Genomic DNA, 22007 nt, shown 5'->3' on the forward strand with positions numbered 1-22007 from the left:
TGTATTATGTCGAATGGCGAAAAGTCATCGGTCCCAGACTTTGTGCTAACGGACTTGGTTGATGACGGAATTCACTTATTCAGCCTTGAGCTTTGCTGTGACTTTGGATAATTTTCTTCGGTCTTTGCTTTGTTGCTTTGGACGGACTTGTTTGAAGAAAATTCCTTCGATCCTCGCTTTGTGGCTTTTACGGATTTTTGTTGAAGGATTTGACAGGTTTTCGTTCAGTTTGATAATACGAAACGTTGTAGTATCTTGAATCCTTGAACCCCGTGAGAAGACTTTAATCTGAATCACTTGAGTTCATTCAGATCAGACGAGAGCTAAATTGATTTAGCTCTTCGGTCCCCTGGTTGCTGAGGATGGGGTTCCGTCTACTGCCGCCTTTCTTATGGCTTGTTGAGTGGAGCTGCCACGATCCGGCCAATTTGGGCTTGCTGGATCCGAGAACTCTTAAACCATTCGACTTCAGAACTGGCTATGGGAATTGCGCTCCCCAAATGCTGATTTTACTGAAGTAGACAGATTGGAGTCATCCGTCAGTGCGTTGTAGATTTTGGAGGCCGTGTTACAAACATTCAGTAGTTGGCTCGAAACTCATTCTTTTCCACTGAAACTTTTGATTCTCCAGTGCAATTTAGAGAAATTCTGTAGACTACGATCACTTTGAACTTGTTCGCAGTCAAATGTGCTTCTTACTTCCTACAGTTCTACTTGACGGGTTGACGAAGTGGGGGTTCCGCTACTAACGGCCATTTCTTGGGCTTGTTTTGAGTAGATAGAGCTGCCAGCGATCCGGCCATTATTCTTGGGCGTTGTGGGAGTTCTGACCCTTGTACACCCATTTCGAACCTTAAGCTTCAGGCTGTCAAAAGACTTTAAGCTTCTGTCAGCTCAATTTTGCTAGGAGTGTTGTGTAGCCATAAAGTCTCTTGGTTCTTGACTTTTGAGGTTCTTGATTTGTTGTAGAAGGTGTTACTCGTAACCTCTTGAAAAGACCACCTGGCATTTATACTTTGGAAAACAAGTTGTGTATATTCTTACACAAAAGAATATTTGAAAATTGGATAATTTTAAATATTTATTCGGGGATTTCGGCATGCCGCGCAGTCGACCCGAATAAATATTTAAAATACCTCCTGTCTCGCAGGACATGTTGGGATAGGCTTTGTATCTTTGAGATTTTTAAATATTTATTTGGGGGATCTCGGCACGCAGATCGCGATGTCGACTTAAATAAATATTTAAAATTGCCCCCCAGTCTGATGGGGGATTTTTGAAATGCGTTCTTATGGCCATATATACAAGAGAATTTTTCAATAGTATAAAAACATGCATTGATAAACTATGCACGTAAAATTGTTGAATCATAAAAAAAAAAACATTTTACATCAACATGGAAATGAATTTCATGATGATATTTCTTTAAATTGTCCGCGTTTATAAGGCAGGCATGGTCTCTGACCGTTTCATATGATCAAATTAATATGCTACCTCCTGGACACCTCTCGATGAACGAAGGGAACTTCCCAATTTGGATAACGAATTTGCCAACCAATTTTTCAGTGTGGAATGAATTGGGTCTTCTCAGCAAGGACCAATGTCCCCTTCTTTGAAAGGTTCGAGGGACGCACCATACAATCGAATGATTTTGCCATTCTTCCTCGTAGTATTCCAGCGTTTGTTTGAGCTTGTAACATGCGTTCATCAAGTTGGTCAAGTTCCATCCATTCTGAGACGAGCATTTTGCTCTGGAGTGAGATCAATTCTGAATTGCGTTACCCGAGATGACGTATTCAATCTCCAATTGGTAATAACGACTTTTCAAAACAAACACTAGAGATTAAAGGAGCTTAGCTTTGGTTGGCGTTTTATAGTTGTAGATGACGCCACAGCGCTTCTGCATTTTCGTATGCACGTGCCTTTTTGTTTTTGTGAGAATCTTCTTCACAATTTCGACCAACGTCTTGTTGAAGGCTAGTCCGCGCAAAGCCATTTGCTCTTGATTGTATATGGAATTGAATAGCCAAATCGATTTTGTGGGTCGATCAACTAACTTGTAATTTTTTACTCTTGAAGCAGTACCATTGTCCTGGAGATTATGCGGCGTGGCACACGAATTGTAGACGCACATATGTGGTAAAGAAAATTATTCACATGCTCCGATATACCTCTCTGAAAGAGCCGCTTCTGCCCACTTGGAAAAGTATTGTCCGTCAGCTGCTTAGAATATAAGCGGTTGTCCCTGCTGAATGTTATGGGCCCGTATGTATGTCTGTGGCCCCAGCATTCTAATGGCCAGGATGCTACTGTTGGACTGCAGAGGATTTGGCGGTTATGTATACATCACCGTGGATTTGACATTCGTGGCACCTCTTTGCCGTGGTCAATACAATCCTTGACATAGGTGTCCAATAGTAAGCCATTCTTGTTGATTTTAGCAGCCATCTTTAGGACTCTGACTGATTGGTGCCTCCACAAAGCCTAACTTCGGGACTCTCTACACTGTTATCAGCTTCCCTGATCCCTAGGCCACCTTAGCACCACATTTGATTCAAAAGGGCTTCCATTTATACAATGTGTTGTTGGACAAATGCGTATCGGGCAACGCCCTTTTTCGCGAATTTTGTGTGGCCATAGGACTTTTTCTATCGGGAGTTTGCTCTTTGAAGTAGTACAATGAATGCTGTCTCCAATCATTTTCGAATTCAACATCTAAATACAATGCCACCCACGATTCTGAAGCTTGACTCACTTTATGTTCCTTAGCGTACATTGTACTCTCTCGGAAAATTCTCCATGGCAATCTGATGAGAAGGTTGAGGTGTAACTGAGTTTCATCCTGGCTGACTTGAAATCTGAAGTTCCTTCTGCCCTCTTGGAATTGTAATAACGAGCAGTGCTCCAAAGACCCCACAGTGTAAACCCCGATAATATAGGACTCTCCTCGTTGAATGTTTCGCTCATTTCTTTGGTAATTTTGGCAGACAATCTTGTTTTAGCATTCTGTCCTCGAGGAACCTCGAGCCATTTTGACATTTGAGTACTTGCCTCAGAAGCTCGAGGCTGCCGGTGATAGTGGGCCAATTTCAAACTTTGCCAATTTTATAAATAACCGGAGGACTTGATTTACTTACGAGCTGAGGAATCACACGAAGATTTTGGAGATGTTGGATTTCTGACATCGATCGCAATCTCCAACCCATGCTAATCAGAGCTTCGTATTCAGCTTCGGTTGTTGGTTCGAGGTTCAGTCAAACTGAATTGAGAAACCTCATTATGCCTCCTTGGGTGCTACGAAAATGAGACCGTGCCTGGCTTCGGGCTATTGCAATATTTGCGAGGTCGGACAGGTGCTAATCGACGATGCCCCGTCGAAAGTCATTCCCAGAATGGTAGCCTTTTCTTCTCCTCCGACCTGCATAAATTTTATTCGGGCAATCATTCATTTAGTGGAGAAATCGGCCGGGGTGGGTGTTTGCTAGCGATATGGATAATCTGCCTAAGCCTGTTCCTTTCACCGCCTCTAGTGGCCTGTATAATGATTTCAAACTGCCAATAACAATACTACCACCACCACTTGGGCTAGACGAACTCGGTCAATGCTGTCTTGTCATCAAGAACTGTCAAAGCGGGATCGATCTGATATCAGTGTGGATTTTTATGGGATAGCATATAAGTGGCGGAGGTTCTGAACTACAAAAATCAGCGCCAAACAATGCTGTTTCAATAGGGAATAACGGCTTTCTGCTCCAATTAACCTCGATGATGTAGTAGACCATTTTCTTTGCCTTCTTCATTATTCTGGGCCAATAAGGGCTCCAAGGGACTCTTCCGTGCAGCCGTGTACAAGTATGAGAGGCTTCCCCGAATCGGCGCTGCTAGAATGGGAGGATTTAACAAGTTATTCTTGATACTATCAAATGCTTCCTGCATTCTGCGTCCCATTTGAAACGGATTCTTTCTTCATTAGCTTTGAAAATGCTGGCACCTACCCGATAGATTTTGATATATGAATCTCCGAATGAAAGCCAGTTGTCCTTGGAGCGAGCAAGCTGTCGAAGGTTCCTTGGTGGTGGCATCTCCTGATTGCCTTAATTTTGTTGGGGTCGATCTCTATGCCTCGATTGACGAACAACATACCCTAAAATTTGCGAGGAGGACCCCAAAAGCAACATTTGAGAGATTCATCTTCAGATCAAACTTTCTGATTCTCTAAATACGATTTTGAGATCTTTTTAAGTGATCATTTCGGCCAAGGCTTAACAACAAGGTCATCACATAACACTCGACCTTCTATTATCAAATCATCAAATATGTGAGTCATTGCCGCTGGTATGTGCACCAGCTTCTTTAGGCCAAGGCATGACCGTGTAGCAAAAAAAAGTCCGATGGGCGTTCTGAACGATATATGTTTTCATCTTTGGGCGCCATCTTGATTTGATTGTATCCTGACGATCTCCATCATGAAGGAGAACATTTCGTAGTTGGAAGTGTGTCAAACTAGGAGTTCGGATACAGGGAGTGGAAATCGTCTTTTGGGCACGCCTTATTGAGGGTCCCTAAAGTCAATACAGACACGAATTTGCCGTTCATTCTTCTTCACGAGGACAATTTGGCAATCCAATCGGCATATTTTTCTTTCTGCGGATGAAGGCCTGCTTCTATGAGCTTCTTTGTTTCTGCAATTACTGCTCTTTAATCTCATCTCATTTCTCCTTGGAGCTTGCTTTGACGGGAGCTACGTCCGCTTGATGGCCAATTGTGAACTGCCACATCAGGGATAAGCCAGGCATCTCAGCGTATGTCCAGGCAAAGCATCCTGAATTCACAGAGGAGCTCTTTTATTTCTTCTATTTAGTCTTCTAATAGAATGACACTGATGAAGATCAGATAAAGATCTTTCTCAGTCTGAGAATATATAGTTGAAAAGTGATGGGATTTCTTGAATGATTCTTCAAGATGTCGACATCAAGAAGATTATCTGTAGGAGCCATCTTTGGGAACCCACTTTATTAAATTTCTTGAATGATGGATCTCTAGGTGTACACACTAGATGTCACACATTATTTGAATATATTTTTTTCTAGAGATGTTAATCTCTATATTTGTTTTCCCTTTATGTCGGGACCTTTCCGGCAGTGGGTTCTTGGATATACATCCAAGTGCACACCCCAATGCTCACCGTACTATCTTGTTTCTTTCTTTACTTTACCATCATAATAAATGGTTGGCTTTTAGCTCTATCGGGACCTTTCAGTGATGGATCTTTGGACATAAGGGCCAAATGTCACATCATGATGTTCACCGTATAGAACATAGTATTTTTACTGTACTATATACATGAAAATAACTAAGCCAAGATGGAAGAGAAACAATCCCCAGCGGAGTGCCAGAAATCTGTGGGCTCCGAAAATTCGGCCCGGCCTCCAGCGCTTTTCTTTTTATTCGGCGAGGGAGTTTTAACGAACTAAGTTCCGAGGTAATTTTGGAGGCAGAGGAGATGGGTTGTAGATAAGACACTACCCAGAGATTTCGCCCTCATTTGGTGAGGACTTTATGATCTGAGTTCTGGTTCCTATAGGCGCAAGCCCCTATAGTTAATTACCCCTCCCGATCACGAGAGAGAACTTCGATTAAGGCTAGTCATCGATCAGATACGTAGAAATATACGTGTTATCTGCATATAGAGCAGCAATGGGTTAGGTATGGTAGAAATTGGATTTGGGTTTGTGAATTTGGGAAGTTTGGATATTTGGAAGATTTGATATTTAAAATAGAAATTTTCACCATCTAGTACTTAAAGCGGATGGTGGGGGAATGGATGATGGGCCCAATCAAGATCCCATGGTCCGTCATCCCGGGCATCGTGGTCCCTGGGTCTACTTAGTCAGAGGAAGTAGTCGACCCAACCTGACAGAAGGATCTTGTCGGCAACCATGGGTTGCTCGTCCAAGGGAACCTTGTAGACCGGGGTTGAATGTTTGTCTAAGGGGACAAATTTAAATCCACCTTAGCTAACAGAGGGCTTTGTGCCCTATTAATTATATCCTATTGATTCATATTCAAGGATTTAACGCCATTAAGGAGCGTATTGGCTCTGGCTAAACGCTATCTGTGGTGCCATTTGGCGGCAAAAACCATCGGTTCAGAGGGCCCGGGTCATAACCGTTTACTTGCAGTTCTATTTGGCGGCGAAACTGCCGGGTTAGAGGACACGTACCACGCCTTACTGGCAAGAGATTGTTTGAGAATGTGACTTCTAGGATATTTCGACTAGGCATTTGGACTCTTTGGAGCTGAAGTAAACTTTAATTTGTCCACCCCGACAAACTGGTTGCGGAAGGATGGATGAAATTTTGCTTTAAGTTATGATGATTAGATTTCAATTTTAAATATTTTTAAGATTTTTGTGGAGTTTTTGGGTTTTTTGGATTTTTTTGGATTTTGGGTGGAGCTATGGGAATATTTGAAATGGATTTTTTGGGAGGCATTTAAAAATATATTGAGAACCCTCCGGTTGAGATCTGCATTCAACACGGCTCATCGGGGTGTTCGGGTATTTCTCTTTATGATTTGACCTTGTCAACTCTATGGGCTGTCGACAAGAGGATCGGGTTTCATAGGCTTTATGCCTTAAATAGTGAATTCTATTGTTGTAGGCCTTGAAAGCCAATATGAATGTTTTAAATGCAAATATACCGTCGCCACAAATTTATTATTTGCTTAATGGTTCGAACCCTGTCGACTTCTATTGACCCGTATAGAAGGATCGATTTTTTAACCTGAAATTCACTTGTCAACCCGCGCAGCATCCCTAGACGTCACGTGTGTACCAATAACACGCTCGCCGGGGCCCTTGCGGGTTTGGATTGTATTTTATAATTAAACCTGTCGACCCTTTTTACCTGCTAAGGAGGATCGTTTTAAAATTTGATAAACCCGCAGATCCCAGACGTACGTGTGTACCAATTAACACGCTCGTCCGGGGCCCATGGGGTTTTATAATTTCTTTTACCCCTTTTAGTGTACCTATGTGTATACAAACTATAGTGCACGTGGGGGTATTTTAAAATATTTGTGAACGCCTTCTGTCCGCTTGCATAGAAGTTGCGGATCCGGTGGCGTTGCGTAGCAGCTTCTGAATAGAATTAATTCGCTGCTTCGTACAGGTAGACTGTTGAGCACTACTCATTGCTTTCTACAGGTGGATCATAGTGCACTGACTAGTCTCCTGCTTTAGGTCATAGGAGCTTGTTACTTGTTTTAGTACTTCATATTGCACACAGACAATATGTTGGAAGCAGACGGCTACTATTCATCAAGAAATTTGTAAGCCCCTATAATCTTATCCAACTAAATGTTCATAACTTAGTTTAATTAAAATTCACTCAATCTTGATTTGATCTGACTTTTCTTTCCGAAAAACTCGTATAGAAATCAATAAGTGCTTTATCAATTATGTCGTCTTCCTTGTTTTCCGTTATTGGCTTGAAGAACCCATCACTTCTACCGTGATGATTGTGCCCTTGCTGATGTCAGATGTCATCCCAAAAATGATCGTTGTAGCTCTTGACGTAGTTGGAGTAGTGTATGTACTCTCTACTTGCGCTGTGAGTTTTAGATTACCAAGATTTGTATTTGTCTTTTAACAACACATTTGCCAAACCTTGACATCAGAATGGATTGACATTAATTTTAGGAATGTCTCTAATATTCATCATATATTACAATAAACTTGTTGGTAGGATACCACATTATTTGTGAGGATTGTTATATATTTTGTATACATCACATGCTGATCATCCCTCAACATGCGGCTCGCCTCACTGTCAAAAAGACTTTACATCCCTTCACATGTGTTGGCTCATGAATCATTGGATCTTTTATTGCCTTTGAACATAGCTTGTATTTTGTGTGCAGCTTCCTTCATTGATATTTGTATGTTGATTGACATGTTGATCTTTCGATACTTCAATGTCATTCTTTGCTGTTGATTGTGGACATATCATTCTTTATTCAATATTTGCTTGTGAAGAGGCTTCATTCATTGCAATCAATGATATGTTAAAATATGCAAGCTTTTTGTTTGATTATTGGTATCCATCAAAAAAGATTTAGTTCATAAGTCCACATCAAAGTTCTCTTGGGTCCATGTCTTGTTCATTTGCTCATTCAAATTGGTGTTCAAAACAAGTTCATTTGTCAAGAATCCCCGGATGGTATTTGTAGAGTTCAAGTTTATTGTCCACAATAGTCCAACTCAAATCTTGTTTGAGTTTAAAAGTCCAAGTCATGTCTTTGTTCATTTCAAGTCCAAGCTTGTCGGCTTAATGTTCAAATCAAGTTCTAGTTCTTCGTTCTTCTCATTTGATTTTTAGTTCAAATTTTATGCTTTCAAGCTTATTTGGGTTTGAGTTCACTTAGGTCGATTGAATCAAGTTTATAAGTCCGAGTCCACCATTCAATCAAGTCCAAATGTTCACAAGCTCGAGTCCAAGTTCAATCATCCTTTGAGTTCAACCAAGTTCTAGCTCTTTGTTCTTGCATGTCATTCGAGTGCAATCAAGTCCAAGTGTAACATTGCGTTCACCCGAAATTTTGGCAGCCTTCCGGCGTCTCCCCCGTTTAGGGGAAAAATTACGCAAAATTGGGCCTTTCTCACATACGCAAAAAGCGTGTATGGTAGGTGCCCTCTTCGAGGACACCGCGGCCGTGTAATTTTTGATCCCCCACCACGCTAAGAAAAGTGTGTATGGTATTTTAAAAATATTTTGCAAGAAAATTATTTTGCAAGAAAAATAGTTATTTCCCGCAAGCGCGGGTACTTATGGGTATCCCCGCTTCGTGTGCGCATCGCACCGGGATCCTTCCCACCACTCTAAGAAAAAGCGTGTATAGGCGGGGTTTCCAAGGCGATACGAACTTCGAAGAAGGAATTTAGGTGATTACCGCTTCGTCGCAAGCTCGTGATGCACTCCTCCCACCACGCTAAGAAAAGCGTGTATAGGTGGTCGTTTTGTTCTCAACGAATGTGTTGAAACGTTGAAACGGGTTCTCGGAGTTTTAGGGTTTAGAAGTTATACCTGCGCGGGGTCGGCGGTGTCGGCACGAGGATCGAGGGAGAGAAGCATCTGTTTTCTCTTTTTTTTTAATATCATTAATTATGATTAATACTAATTAAATATTATTTATAAAAAATTAATTATAATTAAATTTATTTAATTATAACTAATATAATTAATTAATCATTAATTATAATTAAAAGTTTATTAATCATAATTAGATTAATTCACAATTAATTTGTAATTAATTATAATTAAAAATATTTAGTAATAATTAAACTTAATTAATTATAATTAGCTTATAATAAATAATAAATAATTATATTAAAAATAATTAAAGTAAAATAAATCCTCTGTTTCTCCCTTTTAGCCGCAAATCTCAAAGGATTTATGGGATTTGGCCAAAAAGCGAACGAAAGGGAGAAGTTAGCTTCACGGCCAGCGAGCTCTCCATGTTGTCTCCGCTCAAAATGTCGTAACTTCCGATTCAAACATGGAGGGAAGGTTGTGGAAGGTGGAGCGAATGGAGGCTAGGGCACAGGGAGGAATCAGAGGAGATCGGGCCGGGAGGCGGAGCTTGGATCTCTCGGCTAGGATCGGGTAAGAGTGGAAGCTCTCTCTCTCTCTCTCGGTCGGAGAAGGGAAGGGGTCGTGCGAGAGGAGTTTCGTGAGAGGAGAGGGTGGTCGGTCGTTTTTGCTGTGTGGAATCGGACAGAGCTCCTAAAGAGCTTCGTTCGATCGGCTTTTAAAGGCGTCAAGGGGTGCGATCGAGGCTGCGGGATTTGGGCAGGAATCGTGGAGAAACGATGTGAATCGGCGCTGCCAGCGTGATTTCAGCTGGATTCCGTGGATTTACGGCAGCGTCTCGGCAGATTTCGTGGATCCATCGGGTATGAGGTTTGTACAAGGATTTTCACATTGCTTCTCCTCTCATCTTTGCTCTTTTGGGTTTGATCCGTAGGTCAACAGGAATTTCCCATAAGGACTAATCATGAGAGCTGATACTATGGTAATGGCAATAGAAAATTTGATAGAATTACTTGGATCTTAACTCCTAAACTATGAATGAAAATATCAATGTGACGTAATCCAGTTAATGCAAGTTCATCATTAAATCTTAATGATGCACCCCATCGGGCTTATTAGCTGGATTGGTGGGCGAGCGTAGTTGGGTACCCCCAACCCACGTTCAATTCCTCTCTTAAGTGGCATGACTCCTTAAGTGGGGAGAAAATAAGTGCGTGGTTCGGCACCTGTGGGGCTAGTTGCTGCTAGGCCCACTGATGGATTAGTTACTCCGTCAAGCGCCTCCTCTATACGATGGCAGCAGATAGATACCCCCATTCCATACAAAAAAAATAAATAAAAAACAAAAAAATAATCTTCATGATGCTGACGTAGTAATTTGGTAAAATGACAACTTCAACCGGAAGATTTTGGTTTCAAAAACAAAAAAAAGGTCTAAACGCTAGTTGCTTCATCCATTAGCTATCATCGCAAACTATGATAATATGAGGATTACAGTGCACAAATCAGCAAAGGTATAAATATTAAAATATATTATAGCTTCGAATTCCTGTGAAATTAACCGTCATTTATGGATAAATATGCAACATTTCTTTTAACTCCTCTAGTGGACTTTTCATTTCCGAAGAAATTACTCAAAACACGTAAACAATTGAAACTATTAATGAATAGAAAAACTGTATTGCTTGGTAAACAATGACCCCAAGGAACAGAGCTAATCGTGAATAATTCAATAAATACAATGCTCATAACAGAAGTAAACTGTGTGCAGGTCTGATTCTCAACAACTTGGTAGATTAAAATAAAGAGGATTTCATTGAATATTTATCATTAGCTGATCTTGATTTCATTTACTTTTTTTTTTCTACAGCCATTGGAGGTGAATATTTATCCAATTCAAAGGCTGGAGCCTTATCAACATTTTTCGATGTGGGTGGGGTGTTTGGTGGCATCTTAGCAGGTCACATATCTGACCACCTTGATGCGCGGGCAATCACAGCTGCAAGTTTTATGTATTGTGCCATCCCTACACTATTCCTTTACCGTGCTTATGGGAGCATTTCCCTCTTCTGGAATGTTGCATTTATGATAATTGCAGGGTTGTTTGTGAATGGTCCTTATGCTCTTATCACCACAGCAGTTTCAGCTGACCTTGGCACCCATGCCTCTCTGAAGGGGAATTCCAGGGCCTTGGCTACTGTCACAGCGATCATCGATGGAACAGGATCTGCGGGTGCAGCCATTGGCCCACTCTTGACCGGATATCTGTCGACTCAAAGCTGGAGTACGGTATTCGCTATGCTAACGGCTGCTGCACTCATGGCCGGTCTCTTACTTACGAAGCTTGTGGCGACTGAGGTTAAACTGAAATTGAGGGCGCGGAGATCTTCCAGGTCGGAGGAAAGTCTAATATGATTTATGGGTGGTAGGTATATCGTAGGATGCAGACTTGCAGTGGAGACATGATAGATCTATTGTATCAGTAATGCCTGTGGCCTAGATCTGCGACCTTCAATGCACTTTGAAGGGGCACTGGTCTACCATCTGCCCAAGTGGTAGAGTAAACGTCATAATTTGTGTATGATAGATCTATTATATGTGGAGAGGTTGTAAACGAGTGAGTTTGAGTTATCGTTTATTAAGATGGATATTTAAATTTGTTATAAATTTAAATTAGAGAATAAATTTCACAAATTTACTCTTTCAATTTTGTTTCTCCTTTTCTCTTTACTTCGATGTCAAATTGTATGTTTTGTGAAGACTGTGCTACATTTTCCACTCCAATAATGTTCTGTAAATATTAAGAGTTTGAAAGTTTTATTTCTGAGATTTCTGCTGTGGTTGTTTGGATTTGCACCTTAAGTTTTTATTGGTCATGGAGGCGGTGCTTGTAAATAATAACAGAAACTGAATCGGTAGTATTTTTTTATGAATGATATAGTCTTCCGAGAATGTGAATTTTTTGGGTATAAATATTTAAAACACTGGGTTTTCATCCGGCCAAAATATATTGCTATTTGATGATAATTTATAGAACTAAGTGAGTGTAACATGCAGTGTTTTCCCCGTTTTTGCATTCTAAGGCAATTCATCATAGTCCTATCATAATAAGGTCTACCACAAAACTTAAAAAGTGATCATACATGAAGTGATAATGCTTATTTTATTTTTTGATGGTCTTTGTATTTTTTTTTTTATTTCATTTGGAAGGCGACATAATCAAAAGGAGCAAGCAATCAGCCAAGTTCCAAGCAAATGTGGAGGCCGTCCAATACATTTTGATTTGGTCAAAATTCAAATAACTCAACCACCCCTTTCCCTCTATCAAGGATGCATATCCCACCATCCAAGGTGACATGCTTAGTCATATTTTAAGGGAATTGACAGTAAATTTTCATTAAGGAGTGGAATGGATGTTTTGGGAGAGGAATGGATGCTTTGGGAAATTTAATTGTATGAATTATTGCTATAGATTGAATGAATTTGGAAGTTGCTTCAAGCAATTCTTCTTTAGTTCAGCTTGGTGGTCGAACCTCTCCTCTTTTGTAAGATTTGGAGTTTTATGCTTTTTTGAGTCAAAACATGAAACCCTAACTACTTCATCCTCCCAAAAACTTCATCTTTTGTCCCTTTGGAGTTAGCCAAACCCTCATACCTCCATGCAAAATACCATCCACTAAATGTAAACTTTTGACCTCACCCTCTCATATAAACTCTAATCAACATTATATTGCCAACTAGCGTCCAAATTCCTCAACTCTATTTGCCAACCTTAAGAACTCTTTCACTCATTCCAGTGATTCGTCAATCCCCCACCCTTCTAAGAAATTCAGAACCCTTTGGAAGCTCTTGGCCATACCTCTCTTTTATCCTATTTTCATAACACTTAGCCTCACAACCAAGGACCCAACATTTGAAATACATTCACATCACCTAAGACCCTCAAATAATTTCCAAATTAAAGGCCACCGCTCAATTTTCCCTTCTTTCTATTTTCTCAATAAGACATAATCAAAACTTCTCACAAATCCATTCCTCATCCCTCTCACCTCATCAAAACCTCAAGGAGGATTTTCCACTCAAGGTGTTACACTCCAATGATGTTATCAATTCTAGTGTTAGCCAAAACCTTGATGAGCCATGAAGCATCTATGGGCTCAAAAAATTTTGCCCCGGTCTCCGCCCGCACTGTTTGCTTTTTCTTCGGTGAGGGGAGTTTTAACGAATTTAAGTTCCGGGATAAATTTTGGAAGGCAGATGAGTTTGTAGATAAGACACTATCAAGAGATTTCACCCTCATTTTGCGAGGACTTTATGATATGAGTTATGGTTTCCTATAGGCGCAAGCCCCTATAGTTAATTACCCCTTCCGATAATGAGAGAGAACTTTCAATTAAGGCTAGTCGTCAATCAGATACATAAAGATACGTGTTATTTGGCATATAGTAGTAGCATGGGTTTGAGATTTGAAGAGCTTGGAAATGGTTGAGAATTTGAAGGTTTGATATTTAAAATTAGAAATTTCACCATCTTACACTTAAAGAAAATGATGGGGGAATGGATGATGGAACTGATCAAGATCCCATGGTTCTGTCGTCCCGGGCTATCGTGGTCCCTGATCTACTTAGTCAGAGGAGGTAGTCAACCCAATATGATAATAAGGATCCTTATCGATAGCCATGTTGCTTCCTCCAAGGGAACCTTATAGACCTGGGGTGGATATTTGCCTAAGGGGATAAATTTGAATCCACCTTAGCTAACAAAAGGCTTTGTGCCCTATCGATTATATCCTATTGATTCATATCTCAAGGATTTAATGCCACTAAGGAGCATATTTGTTTTGGTCATAATCAGTATTTCGTGGTGCCATTTGGCGGCAAAACCACTCCGTTCAAGGGGCTCAGGGTCATAAATGTTTATGATTTTGTAGGCTTTATGCCCTTGATAGTGAATTCTTATTGTTATAGGCCTTAAAGGCCTAATATAAATGTATTAAAATAAATATATCGATCATCACAATCATATATTTATTTGATGGATTGAACCCTATCGACTCCTATTGATCCATATAGAAGGATCGGGTTCGAAGTTGAATTCACTTTTTTAAACTACACAACATCCCTAGACGTCACGTGTGTACCAATAACACGCTCGTCGGGGCCCATGCAAGTGTTTAGAGGCATTTTGTAATTATTTGTTGAACCCTGTCGACTCCTATTTACATGTTTAGGAGGATTGGGTTATATTTGTTGACCCATGCAACATCCCTAGGTATCACATGTGTACTAATAACATGCTCGTCAAGGCCCATGCGGGGGTTTGTTATTATACCTCCCCCTTTGTGTAACTATGTGTATACAAACTACGATGCATATGTAGGGGTATCTTCAGATATGGGTCTCCTACGACAGCTCGTAGGAGTCTGTATTTATTGTGGTCCTTCAATACTTATTCGTAAGAGATATGTTGGATGCGTAGTGGATCTCTTATAGTGTTCTGTGGGCATTTTCATTTCAGCAGACATCATGTACTCTTGCAAGTAGGAAGCTGGTGTATTCTCTCCCAATCCAGTGGTGTTGATTATGTGAAGGCAGCATTTGCCTCGGACTTTTTGAATGCATATTTGCTAACCATTGTAGTTGTAAGGTTGAATGTATTTGCTTATAGATGAATCATTGTGTTGCACTATGAGCCACTTGTTGCTTCTTATAAGCGAGCTATTGTGCATTAGCGGCTGCTCGTTGATACGTATACTCATTGTAATTCTTTTATGCTTGCTAAGAGTATAATAGGTCTGATGTAGCTACCCATTTATGCTTCATAAGTAGTCTGATGTGTTCACTATGATCCATGTGGAGAAGTTGTTGGATCTCTATGTCTTATTAATGAGTGCACCCCTCATGAGCAACTATTTGTGTATAAACCATATCTTCCGTTGTTATCAAATAGGTGTTGGCATTGGTTGCATATTGCACTATATGTCTACATGAAGACACATTGCATATGTCTGACAGTGTTTCCCCATGAGTCCTTTACTTGTGAATGGGCTATAATCATACTTGCAGTAGTCTGATGTATTAATTCATGTATATCTAATTGGATGCTCAAGATTTGTTCATTAAACCTTTCCATTTTTATTGCTCATTCATTGAACCAAGGTCTTATTACATATACTACAAGTCTTTTAGAATTCATTTAAGTTCTTTTGAGTCACCTTCTATCATTTGCATGATTGCAAATTGTGGACCTCCAAAAAGACATCGCTGGTTGCAGTGTGCAGAGGGGTATAAGACCGCACCACCCCGAGGGATAGAGACGATCGCAGGCCTCCATGCTCGTTGCAAACAGGCCAATAGAAGGACAGATTAGATCGTACATACGACTAACCATTGAGGATAACAGATCTTGCCAGTGCACCCTGATGGGTAGTAATATACATGACCTGATCATAATAATAGGTTTCCCCCACCCGATACATCAGCTCGAGTGGGGTTTATTTGATGGTGGAATTCTATTTCCTACGGGTGCAAGCCCCGGTGGTTAATTACAACTCAAGCCTAGGGCCCAATAAAACTCTCGATTAAGGATCTAATATTATTCTTTCCCAAAATAAGGAGGATTGGTACGTAAAGGGGGACAAGGAAGTCCTACTCAAAAGGAAAGAAATGGGTCCAAATGGGTTTAGTCAATACGCATGGTTGATATCCACACTCGAAGGGACTAAGATATTGAGAAAGTGGAGAAAAAAAATCAATCACTCGAAGCACGTAGAGAGCGAGAGGATAGAAGTGGAGCCATCTGTGTGACGTGGATAAACAGGATTTATTGTCCCTAGAGAGAAGGAACTTACCCACTACTTAAGCATACTATAAGACGCCTAATATAGTAACCTTGAATCCTAGATCTAATGTGGGTTTAGTGTTCTACCCAACACTAACACCACTATGTCCTAGTTAATGCACCTGGGCTTATACCCTACCTGAAAAGGGATGCCAGCTAACTACCTAGGCGCATAAAATCCATGCAGCCTAGTCTCTATGAAAGATAAGTAGGTAGTTTAGTATTTTGGAAGTAGGGCCGATGTCTAATTAGCCCTAGACTTATGTAGGGTGAATGCTCCTAGAGCTAATGCAATTAAATTTTAATTTAGTTGATTTCTAATGCAATGTATGCTGATTGAACTCTCCAAATCAGATATGCATAAGATTTTAAAAATAAGCTTATATAAAAATATTTTAGAAAATATTAGGCCTCACTAGATTTGGCACTTCATCCTCATAGGCCAGATTATTCGGACTCTACCCATAGGCGGTGAGGTGTCTTATTAGAATTAGGGAGAAGAATGCAACAATATGCATATGACCCTGGATGATTCCGGCAGTTCCCTAGCTTGTTAAGTTTTTATGTTATTTAAACCTTAAAATTTTAGAATTTGGTTACGAGTAGAAAAGGTTTTTATCTTAGAGAGCCTAGCAAAAATTAGGCCATACACATACAAGTAAGAAACCTAAGAAAAAAAGGCATATTCTAATACACACAGAAAATAAACACATCAATATAAATCCAAAAAATACAGTAAATTCCACGTAAAGTGCCATATAAGTATAACCTATAGTCTATAGAAAAGTTGTGGTGGCCAGCTCCACCGACAATAACTTGGATTCTAATCCTAATAAATGATGTAAGTCTTAAAAGCTGGGCATTTCATCTTCAAGTCTTCATCTTTGAGTGGATCTTACTTCTTCGGATCATCTCCCTTTGGATCATTAACTTTGGGTTCCGTCTAGTTTGTCCTCCAAAAGGGTACCCAAATGACTAAGAAATTCCCTAAGAGGGGGGCCTTTCTATTCTCTTTGGATACCAAGTATTTGAAATGCCAGATTTTTAAAAACTTTCACAACTCAAAGAATAAATTACATTACATCATAAAAGGAAAAAATCTAGATTCAGACTCTTGCATGGTTATCCTAATGAAAATCATCCCAAGTAGTTTATAGTATACAACACAAGCAGTTTATATTGACTAGGAAAGGAAAAATGCTTGGCCATACTCTTTTAATTTTAATGTGGTTGAGCAGTCTCTGGAGTATCTGTATAAAATAACATTAGTATTAAAGTATTAATGATTATGGCCCCCTTTATTTTAGCGCTGCATGAGCGTGGCCACTTGTATAAGATTGGATTAGTATAAAAGTGGCCCTAGACTATGGATGTTCTAACACACAAATCACATCATAAGCAGGAAATATGATAATAAAATATCACATCAATCACAATAAGTCAAACTAAAACAAATCAAATAATCATATATGTCACACACAATCACATCATAGAAAGAAGAAAAGAAAGCAAGAAAGTAAACACTGACCCTGAACCTAGAGCTAGAAGTGGTGTCCTAGCACATCTATGTGTGTGTATTAGGCTTTTGTGGCTTTGGATAGGTCATATGTAGGATAATTAGTTCAAGTTGCCTAAGGTTAGAATTTATTGAAGGCCAAAAAAGAAAATTTGATTCATATTTAATTATTAATGGATTAGGATCCATTTTAGTTATTTTAATTTGTATATCAATTGTAATACTTAGGATAGTGATAATTGATGTTTAAATTGTATTAGCCAATTTTAGGAAGTCTAGGGTCCTCCTATACGTTAAACTGAGGGGGTCTAAAAGGTCACCATGGTAAAAGCGATAGGTTTGAGGATTCTAGCATTTTAATTAAATATTAGGGCTTAAAAGGAGTAATTAGGCTTTCAGTTTGCTGAATTTGAAGTTTTCTAGGCCAAGATAAGAATTTTAGAAGTTTTGGACAATTAAGGAATTATTAAAGTTATTTAATTAGGGGTGGTTTTATGGTTTTGATCAAAATCAGCTCCAAACTGATTGAAATTTCCAACAAAGTTCAGGAATAACCTAAGAAGATGTTCCCAAGTGTTTAGAGAAAATTTGAAAATTTTAATAATTTTTAATTATCTAATAAGGGTAAAAAGGTAATTTTTAGTTAACATTGAATTAAAGCTTAAATTAAAGTCAAACTAAGGGACCCTAATTATCTAAGGTTAAGATCAACATTCTAAAGAGTTTGAGGTATTATAGAGAATTTTCTAAGTTAAAATGGATTTATTATAATTTCAGAAGTTATTAGGGCCTAATTAATGAGTAAATTAGAGTTTGTTCATTAAGAGGTCTAAAGGGTCTTAAAAATTTTAGAAAATTTTGAGAGGTTTAGGATGTTACTAAGTTTAAATTTTGAAAGTTTTGTATCCATCAAGGATCTATCCTAGCTCCTAGAATTTTTCTAAGTTCGCAAGATGGGTCCTTAATTATTATCCTTAGGGTGTCACTACATTAAATGGGTTTTAAAATCAAGTTTTGGACTAACCTTTGAGGTAACATGCAAGGTGTACATAAATAAATAAACAAACCAATTCCTAGAATCTAGGAGTGCCTAAACTAAGTGCTTGTCCATCCTACACATGCAAAAGACGATGAAAGAAAACATAAGTGCATTTATCGGTGAGATTAGTGAATGATTAGATCTTAACCACCCATTAATTCACCTCCCCCATAAATGCTATTTATTTGCATAATTTATGTTTAAAATTTCAAATAGTTGATCTCCCAAAATTAAAAAATTTAAAATATATGTCATTTTAAAATAATTTAAAACAAATATATGAAGTAAATATAAGTTTAAGAATATAGTGTAATTGAAAATAATCCCATTTATAAATATTTGAGAGATCTACAGGCTATCCAAACAAGGTTTCAAAAAGGGTTTGAAAATAATTTTAAAATTTTAAAAAAATTTAGATATTAATGATTTCAATAAGAATTAAATAATTAATATATTAAATAATATAGAAAATATGATAGAAAAGTATGTTTTGATGTCTAAAAATATTTTCAAATTAAAATTCATAATTTTTTTTTAAAAGAATGAGGTATCATGCGTCAAAATTAGATTTAAAATGAAATATAAATGATTTTCAATAATAATAATAACAATAAAATACTATTATTAAAATAATAATTATTAACATTATTAAATAATAAGTTAATATTAATTTAAATATTAAATTAAAATACATCCAAACATATTTTTGAAATAATAATTAAAAAAAAAACTTAAAATGGAATTTTAAATTAATAAAATATATGTATTTTAATTATTTATAACTATTTATTAATTAAAATTAGATAAAGTCTTATAATTAATATAATTTTAAATAGGAAATGTATTTTTAATTAAAATTAGTTTTAAATGAAAGGGAATGAAAATACGATCGATTCTACATATTATATGCATTTTTTGGATTAAAGTTGAATTTTTAATGATTTTTTAAAGTTTCTGATCTTAAAATATAACTAAAACATAATCAAAACTAATTTTTAATTAAGATAATGATGGTGGCACACGTGGCGGCCTCCGATTGGGTCCGCAAACTGTGGAAGCCATTTCCCAAATCATTAGCAATGATTTCGTCGTCGCACAATCATTGCAAATAATTAGCGGCGGTGCGGAAATGATTCCGTGCGACTTAAACACGTCAGCGCGGGATCCCAGCAGTTTGATCATCCTCTGTTCGAGCGGACGGTCTTGATTTTCATCGGACAGAGAATTAGACGGCGGGATCGATCCCACGGTTCGAACAAAATTGTAGAACCATGAGATCTCGGCCGTTGATAAAAAGGTCAACAGTGGAGATTTCATACCAGCTGGGCTTAGGGCGAAACCCATGGCCCAAATGATAATTTGTCTCGTTTGATCGATAGGATAAATCAAATGATATGAAATTTTAGACACATATTGCAAGTGTGAAGAGCATCCTTGGGATCTAAAAATTGAGTTCTATAGCGCGCTTAACTCGATGTTATTTAACCCTATATGTAGTGACCTATTCTAAGGGTTTTTTAAAGATCTAACTAATGGATATTGATACAGTTGAGCTTATAGATTGTCCTCATATATTTTCCTAATTGAACTCGAGCTCTGATTCACTTTGGATTGACAGGAAATCAACTAGGAAGCTTTTGGACTTTGGTTCACCGGAGGATCACCGCCGGTGAGCTTTGGCCTATGGAATTTTGGTTGGAAAAGATAGGCGAAGGTCATGGGAGCTCTCAAACCAAATCTCAAGGCTTAAGGAGGTTTAGGGAGAGAAATTTTCAAAATGACCCCTATTTGGAACCCAAATTCATCTATTTATAGGTCTAAGCCATAGATAGACGGCCTAGATTAAATCTAGGATGAATTGGGAGAGGAATTAAATAATTTAGCTGTTGGTTTGAATGAGGGACCCAATGGGAAGAGTTGTAATTTATTAAAGGACCCTTATTAGGCTTAAATGGGTCAAATCGACCCATTAAGACTTGGGTTGACCAAGTCAATGGTTTAACTTGGCCAACCTAGTCAATTAAGTCCAATGGGAGATGGGTTGAGTCCAAGAGTGGGGCTTGGAATGATTTGAAATTGAATCGACCCATTTAGGCTTGATTAGGTCAACTTGGGTTGACTTAATCAACCAGGTTGACCTAAGAATGGGTCAGGGCCCAGTGGGTTGGGTCTGACCCACTGAATCCAAAGGAGGCTAGATCTGAGCTTGAGAAGCTATGGATATGATTCAAACTCAAAAGAAGCACATGGGTCAATTTGGGTCAGCTAAGGTTAAACCAGGGCCTAGGTCTAGGTTCATCAGACTCAGTTTAACCCACTAAACTCAGTAGATTTTGTCTCAGGGCTTAGGTTGGTCAATTTGACCAAGTCAACTCCTTTGACTAGGAGTTTGAGCAAAAACTAGGTCAATAAATAGACTCCCAACAGGGGTAGCAAAAAAATTGGTGTACCGCACGTGATGGCGTTGACCAAATGTTACAAAAAAATTAAAGTAAAGAACCCAGTAAATGGTCACCAAAAGGTGGAAAAGTAGGGGGATCCTCCCCTGGCCTAACCTTATGGTGAGGGTAGAGCCTAAGAGATAGCACTAAAGTAAAGCAATAAAGTAATTCCCCTAGCCTTACCATATAGCAAGGGCAGAGCTGAGGGGAAAGCAAAAGAGAAATAGTGAAGATCACTAAAAGGTGAAAAAGTATTAGGGGGCTTTCTCCTAGCCTTACCCTATAATCAGGGTAGAGCCTAGAAGAGAGTGAAGAGTAATAGTAATTATCACTAGAAGGTGAAATGTATTAGTATCCTCCCCTGGCCTTACCCCATAGTAATAGCAAAGCCTAGGAGAGACAAGGAGCAAAGTGGGAATCACCATAAGGTGAAAAAGTAGTGGGATTCTCTCCTATCCATATCCTATAGTAAGAGCAGAGCCTAGGAGAGAATCAAAGTAAAGTAGTAAAATAATTCTCCTGTAGTCTTACCCTATATCAAGGGCAGAGCCGAGGGGAGAGCAAAAGAGCAAAGTAGAAAATCACCGAATGGTGAACAAGTAGTTGAATCCTCTTTTAGCCTTATCATATAGCAAGGGGAGGGCCTAGGAGAGAATCAAAGTAAAGTAGTAAAAGTCAACCAACTATCTATCCGATCTTATCAAAACAACAAGATAAAATGTACAAAATAGTGGTAAGGAATGCCTACCAGGGGCTCTATCAAGCTCTCTCAACCTGGTAGTTCTCTACGTCTACCTTACCATTTTAGTTTAGCAAACATAGATGGACTCAATAATAACTCAATCATTTCAATCGAGTGAACAAAGAGTCGGGTTCTAACGCCTGCCTAATCATGATAAGGCATTAAAGAAGTAAAAGGGTGGTGAGGAATGCCTCCTAGGGACTCTATCGGGCTCTCTCAACCGGGTAATTCTCTATATCTGTCTTACCATTTCAGTTTAACAAATATAGATGGGCTCATTACTCACTCAATAATTTTAATAGAGTGAATAAAAAGTTAGGGTCTAACACCTGCCTGA

The 22007-nt window shown here is 38.7% G+C and overlaps 1 protein-coding gene across 1 annotated transcript; it reads left to right on the top strand.

The window, feature by feature from the left end:
• The first annotated feature begins 9558 nt into the window (after positions 1 to 9558).
• LOC110101198 (putative glycerol-3-phosphate transporter 1) lies at positions 9559 to 11799 on the top strand. The gene is made up of 3 exons (XM_020828995.2): positions 9559 to 9665; positions 9825 to 9955; positions 10900 to 11799. Exons 1-3 carry the CDS (start codon positions 9559 to 9561, stop codon positions 11505 to 11507), a joined length of 846 nt encoding a protein of 281 aa, XP_020684654.2. The 3' UTR covers positions 11508 to 11799.
• Positions 11800 to 22007: the final 10208 nt, after the last annotated feature.

This window comes from Dendrobium catenatum, unplaced genomic scaffold (genome assembly GCF_001605985.2).
Source record: "Dendrobium catenatum unplaced genomic scaffold, ASM160598v2 fragScaff_scaffold_211, whole genome shotgun sequence".
In the NCBI taxonomy this organism is placed as follows: domain Eukaryota; kingdom Viridiplantae; phylum Streptophyta; class Magnoliopsida; order Asparagales; family Orchidaceae; genus Dendrobium; species Dendrobium catenatum.

Bases quoted from the DNA above. Each gene is read 5' to 3' on its own strand.
- LOC110101198 (XM_020828995.2), top strand. From the start codon at position 9,559: ATGGAGGGAAGGTTGTGGAAGGTGGAGCGAATGGAGGCTAGGGCACAG. The intron at 9,666-9,824 runs GTAAGAGTGGAA...AAAGGCGTCAAG, and splicing joins GATCTCTCGGCTAGGATCGG to GGGTGCGATCGAGGCTGCGG. The intron at 9,956-10,899 runs GTATGAGGTTTG...ATTAAAATAAAG, and splicing joins AGATTTCGTGGATCCATCGG to AGGATTTCATTGAATATTTA.